At 58.4% G+C, this 9,340-nt stretch overlaps 1 protein-coding gene across 1 annotated transcript in view; it reads left to right on the top strand.

Annotated features, from left to right (window-relative positions):
• The first annotated feature begins 2,455 nt into the window (after window positions 1-2,455).
• The window catches only part of DYNC1H1 (dynein cytoplasmic 1 heavy chain 1), a 60,030-nt gene continuing 53,145 nt past the window's right edge, over window positions 2,456-9,340 (top strand). The window contains exon 1 of the mRNA XM_058655500.1: window positions 2,456-2,776. Coding sequence (XP_058511483.1) covers window positions 2,521-2,776 — 256 coding nt within the window. The 5' untranslated portion in view covers window positions 2,456-2,520. The remainder of the gene's footprint in view (window positions 2,777-9,340) is intronic.

Genomic DNA, 9,340 nt, shown 5'->3' with positions numbered 1-9,340 from the left:
AAGGTGGGTGTGGAACATCCTAGGCTGGGGCTGGCTTGGAGGTGATGTTGAGGCCACACGGGGATGGACAAAGAGCAAGCCTTGGACCCACCCCCTTCCCTCCCACCCCCAGAGGATAGCAAGTGCATGACCCCAAGTTGGAGGAGGACAGAAAACTGACCGCTGGGTGTGGGTTCATAAGCAGCGGCTACAGCACCCGTCCCGTGTGAGAGCGGGCTGTGGGCTCACATTTTCAGGTGCTGCTGGGAAGGGCAGCAGGCAGGAGGTATGACAAGTACGTGAGTGGTGAGACCCCAGGAGGGGGCCACTGTAGGAGGAATCAGGCGTGATGACCCCAGAGCAGAGGGGTCACATAGCCAGGGGTCCAGCACACGCGGGGTGGGGCGCCACGGAGGTCCCGCGGCTCGCACCAGAACCCAGGCTCAGGCCAGCGTCGTCCTCTGGACACGCGCTGAACATGCGACCCTGCTGACCTTGGGGGCCCATGGGATGGAGAGCCGGTGTGCGTGCGTCCCGCCGCAGCGTCAGGCCGCCACCTGGTGGTCTCAGCCTGGTTCCAGCGTGGGCCCGGAGCTGGCTGCCACTGCTCGCCACTGTCACGAGGCTGGATGAGCTGCTTAAAAGAGCGGCCGAGCCCCTATCCCCTGCTGCCCGAGGGTGGGGGAATCCAGGATTGCGCCTTGAGCGCCCCTTGTGCACCCCACGCTGCGCCCCAAGTCCTGCAGGTGGGGCGCTGGCGCCTGTGCCCGGCTCCCGCCTCTCTGGAGACGCCCCTGTTCCCGGGAGGGGGACGACTTCGCATGGAATGAATGAATGAATGAATAAATGAACATTAGGTGGAAAGTGAAAGCAGAGGTTCAGAGCGCGGGCGGGAGCAGGAGGGGGCTGGGGCTTATCTGGGAGGACCCGGCTCCATGCCAAGCGCTTGGCCAAGACGTCGCCCCTTTTCGGCAGCTATACATGCTGCAGCGCCAGGGCCAGCCTGCGGTGGGGCAGCCGCGTCCTGGGCCAGGAATAGAGGGAAGCTCCCCTCCCCCTCAGCCCTGGCACTGTCCAGACGACCTTGGGACCGCCCAGCACCCCTCCTGCCCCACCCCACCCCCCCGCATTCCACAGCACACTCTCATCCTTCCCACCAGGGCTTGGCTAGGGACCAGACTGCAGAGGTCCAGCCGCCTGGACGCGCGCCCGAGCTAAGCCGCTGAGTCAGGGTGCAGCCAGCCACTGTGTGCGCAAGGCCCCTGCGTGCTCTGGCACCTGCCCCTCAGGGTGGGAGGGGACAGAGCCTGGCACCTGCCACAGGAATGGGGGGACACAGCCCCGCACCTGGTGAGACTGCCCCGCGAGTGAGCCGTCACCATTGCCAGGCTCACTCAGCACCTTTCCTGATTGTTTTTTTTCTCCCTGAGATAATTGCACAGGGTCCACGGATGTGGGGAGGACAGCGTGCTCATCTGTCTCCCCTTCCATCAGCCCCTTAAAGATGAGGCTCGCCTGCTGGGGGTCTGCCCGGCATCGGGGAACTGCACTGAGAGTGTGGTGACAGCCTTTGGCAAAGATGCTTTGGGAGAAGATCGGACCACCATCACCACACCAATCAGGGCTGGGTCCTGTGACAGTGCACTATCAGACAAAAAAAAAAAAAAAAAGAGCAGGCCTTTGGTGTTTGCGGCTCCACCCGCCACAACTCAAGCTCGGTTGATGTGTTTGCACTTTGAAAGGCAATACTGATGCCCACCCCTCACCCACCCGTGCAAGAGGCCACTACTGCAAACGCCCAGGCACAAGCCTGCCTGTGCCGCTCCGGCCGCTTGAGAAGCGTCACCAGGGGAGAAAAGGCGCTGGCCAGGCCTCCCTGCTGGCCCTCAGGGCAGGCCGAAGCCAAGGACTTGGCCCTAAGGAGCGTGCACCCATCACACCTTGGCAGTCCTTGCTGCTCAGGTGGCACGTCTGGCTCCACTGTGCACTGCCTCCACAGCGGGAGCTTCAGGCAGCCTGAGCCCTTCTGTAGAAATGTTCCCTAACCAGCCCATCCATCCCTCCTCAAACCCTCCCCCAGCCCGGGCAGGCCTTTCATGCCCTCCCCCTCTGAGGGTTCACACCATGACGTCATCCCGCTGCTTGAGGGGGTCTTCGGGCTGCGTGTCGGTAACTGCGTCCACAGCAGCGATCACCGCGCACCGACCGGGGACCCAGCCCGGCCGCCTCCTCCGGGCTCTGGGTGCAGGGCCCGTGGGCCCCGCCCAGCCGGGTGGACTACAAGTCCCGGCGGGCTGCGCGGCGGCGGCCCCTCACGCGCGCGCCGTGGTGACGTGGGCGCGAGCGGGCGCCGGTGGCCTTCAGGGCGGAGCCGGGGCGGCCGGTCTCAGTCGCGGGCAGCGGACAGACGGGTGCGGTTCCGGCGGTCGCGCCCCTCGCGCCCCTCGCGCCCCTCGCGCCCCTCGCGCCCCTCGCTGCCGGTGTCCCGAGCGCGCCGTCGCCCGCCTCCCCAGCGCTCCCCTCAGCCCCGAGCGCTCCGCCATGTCGGAGCCCGGCGGCGGCGGCGGCGAGGACGGCTCGGCCGGCCTGGAGGTGTCGGCCGTGCAGAATGTGGCCGACGTGTCGGTGCTGCAGAAGCACCTGCGCAAGTTGGTGCCGCTGCTGCTGGAGGACGGAGGCGAGGCGCCCGCCGCGCTCGAGGCGGCGCTGGAGGAGAAGAGCGCCCTGGAGCACATGCGCAAGTTCCTGTCGGACCCGCAGGTGCACACGGTGCTGGTGGAGCGCTCCACGCTCAAAGGTGCGGGCGCGGGGACCCCCGCCCGGGGACCTCCTCGGCGCCCACCGGGGAGCGCGGGGAGGCCGCCCCGAGACAATGGGGCCGCTTTGTCTGGCCGCTCCCAAGATGGCCGAGCTGGGTGGAGACGGGCGCGGGCGGAGGCCGCATCGCTCGCGCCTCGGTGTCCGAGGGACTCCGTGCTGCCGTGGGTCGGGCCCGCCTGGTCGCGCCCTCCCCCGCCCTGCGTCCCCGCCTGGACCCCTCGCGGCCGCGGGGCGGCTGTTGGTGGCCCCGCGCCCCGTTCCTGGCTTGCTTTCGCGGGTGTTTCTCCTGACGGGTGCCGAGGACAGCCCCTTACTGATTGAGACCTAGAGGGGCTGGGGTCGGGGAGCAGGTGCGCGGGAGCCAGCGGCATGGCGTCCTCCCACGCTGACCCCGCTGGGCGTGGCGCGCTCCGCCAGGGCCTCCGGGTAGCTGTGGGGTGGACTTCCCGGGAAATGGGGGCGCTCCTGCGTGGCTACCCCTCGACATCGCCTGGGCCCGTCCACGGAGAGTGTCAAAGCACGCGCGAGCCCTTCGGACCAGGCTCGGAGTGGACGTGATTTTAAGGGCGTTAACCGTTATCCATGGGGCGGGCTGTGTCTTCCTGCGTGGAAATGAAGTGTTGAAGATCCGGAGGATATAGATAGCTGTAGAACGTGTCAGGTGCACGCAGGAGTCAGGGTCACCGGGATTCATAGAGCTGTCAGGATTCTGGCCACTTTCAGGTCATTTTTTATTAAGATCAAAAAATTTAAATCTGCATTGTAATTGATTTTTATTGTACAGTGTTTATACTGAAATCAGTGGCTGCTTTTTACCCTTGGCAACAAAACATCTGCGTGAGGGGGAAAAAAGGTTATTCGTTTATCTCAGGCGTCCTGGAGTGCCGCCCTGCTGGTGCTGGCGTGGGTGGAGCGCTTCCAGCGGCAGGGCAGCTCCCCATCCCTGCGCCCCGGCGTCCGCGTCCGCATCTCAGCCCCGTAATGACTTGCACTTTTGGAAGCAGGCTAGGGAATCAGGCTGCTTAGAACTGAAGGCCATCGTATGGAAAGGCTGACAGTTCTGCCTGCCTGCCAGTGATGTGTTTTCTCACAAACACCGGAAAAGCATTTTTTTTAAAAGATTTATTTTTACTGGAAGCTGGGTCACCAGAATTAGAAGTGGTGTGTACAAGGCAAGGACTCTAGCTGCTAGGCTGCTGTGCGATGCCTTGATATTTGTGTAATGTCCAGTTGTCTGCTCACACATTTAATATTCGTTTATGATGAAGTGTTCAGAATCCTTTTATCTTCCAGTTTTGTTCTAAGATTTATTTTTATTGGAAAGGCAGATTTACAGAGAGAAGGAGAGACAAAAAGGAAGATCTTGTATCCGTTGGTTCACTCCCCAAATGGCCACAGTGGCTGGAGCTGAGCCCATCCAAAGCTGGGAGCCAGGAGCTTCTGGGTTTCTCTAGTAGGTGCAGGGTCCCAAGGATTCGGGGCATCTTCTGCTTTCCCAGGCTGTAGGCAGGGAGCTGGATGGGAAGTAGCTGGGCCAGGAACTGGTGCCCGTTGGCCAATTCAGTCATTGAACCATGGTGCCAGTACCCCACGCCATGGTGTGTGTGTGTGTGTGTGTTTTTTTTTCAAAGAGAAACACATTGTTATCATAGTCACTATATGGACAGTAGAACACCAGGCTTCTTGTTAAATGATGTGCTGATGTGTGTTTAGAAGACAGATTGACAAATCTTCCTCTGATGGGTTGCCCCTCAGTTGCCTGCAGCAGCTGGGGTTAGAGTAGACTAAAGGCAATGGCCTAGAACCCCATCTGGGCCTGTCGCATGGGGGCAGGCACTCCAGGACACGTTAGCAAGGAGTGGGATCGGAGTGCTATCCGTGCCACAAGCCTGCTGTGCCAGCGTGCCTGGCCCATGGCAGGACTCGTCCTGCTGCAGCCAAATGTCCTCAACCAACTTCTTCCCCTCCTCTCCCTCTCTGTCAACTGCCATGATGCTTTAGGAGTTACTATTTGTCTTTCTCTTTTATTTTTGTTTTTAAGATTTTTTTATTTGAAAGTCAGATATATAGACAGGAGGAGAGGCAGAGACGAAAAGCTTCTGTCCAATGATTCACTCCCCAGGCGGCCCCATCAACCGGAGCTGTGCCAATCTGAAATCAGGAGCCAGGAACCTGTCCCAGGTCTCCCAAGCGGGTGCAGGGTCACAAGGCTTTGAGCCATCCTCAACTGCTTTCCCAGGCCTCAGGCAGGGAGCTGGATGGGAAGCGGGGCTGCTGGGATCAGAACCGTACCCATACGGGATCCTGGATCATGACGGCAAGGAGTTTAGCCACTAAGCCACTGTGCCAAGCACCTAAGATCTTCTGTTTGTAAGGCAGAGTAACAGAAAGAGAGGGACAAAGCTCTTCAAGTGGGGTGAAGCAGCCAGAGCTGGGCCAGGCTGAAGCCAGGAGCTGAGGACATGAGCCTTGTCTCCAGAGGGCTGCATCCAAGTGACGTGTACCGCCATCCAGTTCCTGTGTCGTCTCTGGCAGAGCTGCTGGGCCTGAGACTGGCACTAGGACATGGGCTGCGAGGGCCACGTGTGATGTCTTAGCTGTCTGTGCTGCAGCAGCAGCAGCCCCACCTCTGGTACATTTCACTCTCCCTTCGGCCACGGATGAGTCCCATCTTGGTCTTGCCGATCACATTAACATCCTGGCTGCGCTGAGGCAGCTGAGTGAGAGCCTGAGGCTGGGAGGGCTGGCTGCTGGTGGGCTGGTCTGTGAGTTAGCGGGCTGTCCCCACAGGTGCTGTCCGCCCAGCAGGTGCTGACAGTGGAGAAGTGGACTTGTACTCCCGCAGAAGACAGCCAAGTGTTGCAGGGGAAATCACTTGTATCTAGGTTGATCCTTTTGTTGATGGGAAGAAGTTTGCAAACAGTTGCAGTTGAATACAGAGCATTGTTTTACAAGAAGCTGCCACCTTTTGAAGCGTGTCGGGGTAGAGGGCGAGGGCACGGATCACAGTCTCTGTTGATGAGCTGGCCGGTGTGTGCGCTAGGCGACATTCAATTCCAGCCCCTCGTTTAAAGAGACCTGGCTGGAGTGCCAGCTTGTGGGGCGTTACTTTTGGTCACAATGTGTGTGTGAAGTTGTGGCCCCGGGCATATTGGAGTGTTGGTGATGTTTGTCCACTTTGTACTTGGAATGTGGCTTTTGTCATGGTCCGTGTGGCGCAGGCAGGGTTGCACGGCAGAGATGGCCACAGTGCGCTCTCGGGCTGGGCAGGGACCAGCCGAGGTCAGCTGCCAGGGTAAGGGGGTGGCCTGGGCCGGGAACTTTGTCTTCAATCTTGAAAGGGAAATCGTGACTGTCTATAGTGTAGTTAAGCCCAGCATTTCAGTCTCTCTTGAGAGAGACCGGGAAGGTTGGTGTCCCTCGGTTGCTGAGAACATGCCTGGACTGGCACGACAAAGAGAAGCCAACGGTCATTGTCCTCGGCATCACGCGCTCGAACACAGAGCATGGGTGATGGGAGCGCTCTGATGGCCTTGACATTTTTTAAGGAGTTATTTTTGATTTTTATTGGAAAATCAGATATACAGAGAGGAGAGACAGAGATCTTCTGTCCACTGATTCACTCCCCAAGTAGCCACAATGGCCAGAGCTGAGCTGATCCAAAGCCAGAAGCCTCTTCTCCAGGTCTCCCATGCGGGTGCAGCGTCCCAAGGCTTTGGGCCGTCCTTTGCTGCTTTGCCAGGCCACAAGCAGGGAGCTGGATGGGAAGTGGAGCTGCCGGGAAAAACTGGGCAAACGGAGACTCTAAGGTGGACCGTGTCAATCAGTGGATTCTGCAGCGACTTCATCATGTTTGGAATGGTGAGATTGGCAGCAATTCATAACTGTTGAACTATCAAAACCACTTGAGCAAGACCCTCGGAGCATGCCCCACGTCGGGGACCTGGGCTGGGTGGGGCTTCTCCCTTTATCTCCTCCTTTACCACAGATACAGAAACAAAAAGAACCGGCGCCCAGTGGGATCCCCGTGTGTGCAAGGGGAGGACTTTAGCCACTAGGCTACCGCTCTGGTCCCCCTCTTATTTTTTTTTTTTTTTTTGAGATTTATTTATTTTTATCGGAAAGTCAGATGTACAGAGAGGAAGATCCTCTGTCTGCTGATTCTCTCCTCAAGTGACCCCAGCAGCCAGAACTGAACCAATCCGAAGCCATGATCCAGGAGCTTCTTCCAGGTCTCCACACTTTGGCTCTTCCTCCACTGCTTTCCCAGGCTATAAGTAGGGAGCTGGATGGGAAACAGGGCCGCTGAATACAAACCAGCGCTCACAGGGGATCCTGGTGCTTGCAAGGCGAGGGCTTTAGCTGCTAGGCTTCTGCACTGGGCCTGAGGTTTTTTCTGAGTTGATTTTCCTGCGGTTGAGGAGATGTGTTAGATTGGTGACTGATGAGGTAGTACCCACCCTGGCCCTGATTTCGCCCCCAAGGGTTAGTGGAGAGGAATTTCAGAGGGGCGTTCTTCCTCCGGGGCGCTGGCTGGCCTGAGCTGGCCTGTGCTGGCACTGGGAGCATATCCCTGCCCCCTCAGTGCGACAAGCCAGTCCGCAGTGACACGGCGTCATGTGTCCTCAGGGACTGCAGCGTGGAGATGGCCGGGGCTTAGTCCTCTCTCGTGGGCAAGGAAGCCAGAGCCGCGGGCTTCAAGACCCAGTTGGGAGAAGGATGGCTGCCGTAGGAGGATTCTCTAGTATCCATTTAAATGGGAGTGCCTGGATGGCCACGTTCAAGGCAAGGACTTTAGCCGCTAGGCCACCGCGCCGGGCCCTTGAATTGCTTGCTAAGGTACATTAGCAGAGAGCTGAATCAGAATTGGATCAGCCAGGACTCAAACTGGGTTCCTGTGGGCTGCCTTTCTTGTAGGCAGTAGGTTGCAGGTCCCAACTTACCTTCTTTTAAAGAAAGAGTGAGTGAGCAAAAGCGAGCTCTTTCATTTGCTGCTTGTCCTGCAAGGCCCTCCCGCAATGGCCAGTGCTGTGGTGGTCCACATCCAGGAGTGGGAAACTTCTTCCAGGACTCTCACAGGGATGCAGAGACCCTCCCCCACTGCGCTCCCAGCCTGGGATTCAGTCCATTGCCCAGCTGGGTTGCTAGCACTGGTGGTTCTGCTCAGTGCTACAGTGCAGTCCCTAATTTTTTTTTATTTCAGATTTATTTTATTTATTTGAAAGGCAAAGTTACAAGGAGGAGGGGTATCTTCCACCTGTTCATTGGTCACTCCAGGTGGCCACAACAGCCAGGACTGAGCCAGGAGCGTGCGTGTGTGCGTGCATGTCTGTGTGCGTGTGTGTTGCTTATATAGTTGAGAAGGATGTGTGCCCATATGGACCACTGATTAGGGAGGGAGGGTCAAGGTATGGGGGACTTGGAGGAGACAATTGCTTGCAGTTTTGTTTTTTGCTCCTGTATCTGGGGAAGAGAAGGAGGGAGGGCTGTTCCCAGTGGCCAGCCCACATCAGTGAGTGGAGGTGGCTACAGTCACTGATGTGATCCCGGGTCCCCAGGGCGCAGAACGTTCTGAGGATACTGCTCAGGTGGTTTGAAGTGCTGAGGCCCTGTTGGTTTTGTTGCTCCAAGGTTAAAGAAATCTCCAAGTTCTGTTGGCCGACCTAGTCCACCTTAGAGTCTCCTCTGGCCCAGATGCTTACAGTCACGGCTTATCCAGGAGAGTTGTCCAGTTTGTTCTTCCCTCTGACTCCTGACAGTTCCAGGAGCTTTGTCCAAGTCTCCTGCATGGATGCAGGGGCCCCCGCGCTTGGGCCCTCCTCTACTGCTTCCCCAGGCACATTGGCAGGGAGAGCTGGATGGGAAGTGGAGCAGCTGGCGCTGGAACCGGCGCCCATATGGGACACCAGCGCTGCATCGTACCACAGTGCTGGCCTCACTGTATTTTTTTAAATATTTGATTATTTTTCATATACTGGACAGGCAGAGCAGCAGAGAGATTGGTTGGTTGATCTTCCATCTATTCGTTCACTCCCTCCTCCCCTCTCTACAAATGGCTGGCTCAGCTGAAAGCCAGGAGCCCAAAGCTGCATTCGGATCTCCCACATGATCTGCAGCCACAGCTCTCCAGCCGGGTCAGAACTCTGCTGCCTCTCCGGCGTGGGGGTTAGGTGCCCTGGGCTGCGGCTTCCCAGTGTGCCACCAGACCCACTCCGTGCGTTATTAGTGTTTCTTCACAAGTGTTAGGATGTGGAGGTGTGAGTGACGGTCGGGGGCTCTGCCCTGTATTTCTCCTCTTTCTGGAAAAACCAGCATGAGCCCTGCTTTCACGTTGTGTCTGGTGACTGGATCTCCAGTTCCCTGGCCTGTGTGATAGTGTCACGATAGGAAGACAGAAGGTGGCGTGGACCTTCTCGGTGGAAGGGTGGGCATGCACGAGAGGGAATGCACCTGACGGGACGGGGAGGCCCAGAAGGCTCAGCGGGCCTGGTCCTCTGGCAGTCACCAGGGCCTGGTGTGCGGGACCTGCTAGAAGGGAGAG

The sequence above is a fragment of the Ochotona princeps genome, chromosome 26 (genome assembly GCF_030435755.1).
Source record: "Ochotona princeps isolate mOchPri1 chromosome 26, mOchPri1.hap1, whole genome shotgun sequence".
NCBI classification, from domain to species: Eukaryota; Metazoa; Chordata; class Mammalia; order Lagomorpha; family Ochotonidae; genus Ochotona; species Ochotona princeps.
This window is presented reverse-complemented; position numbering and strand designations above follow the sequence as displayed.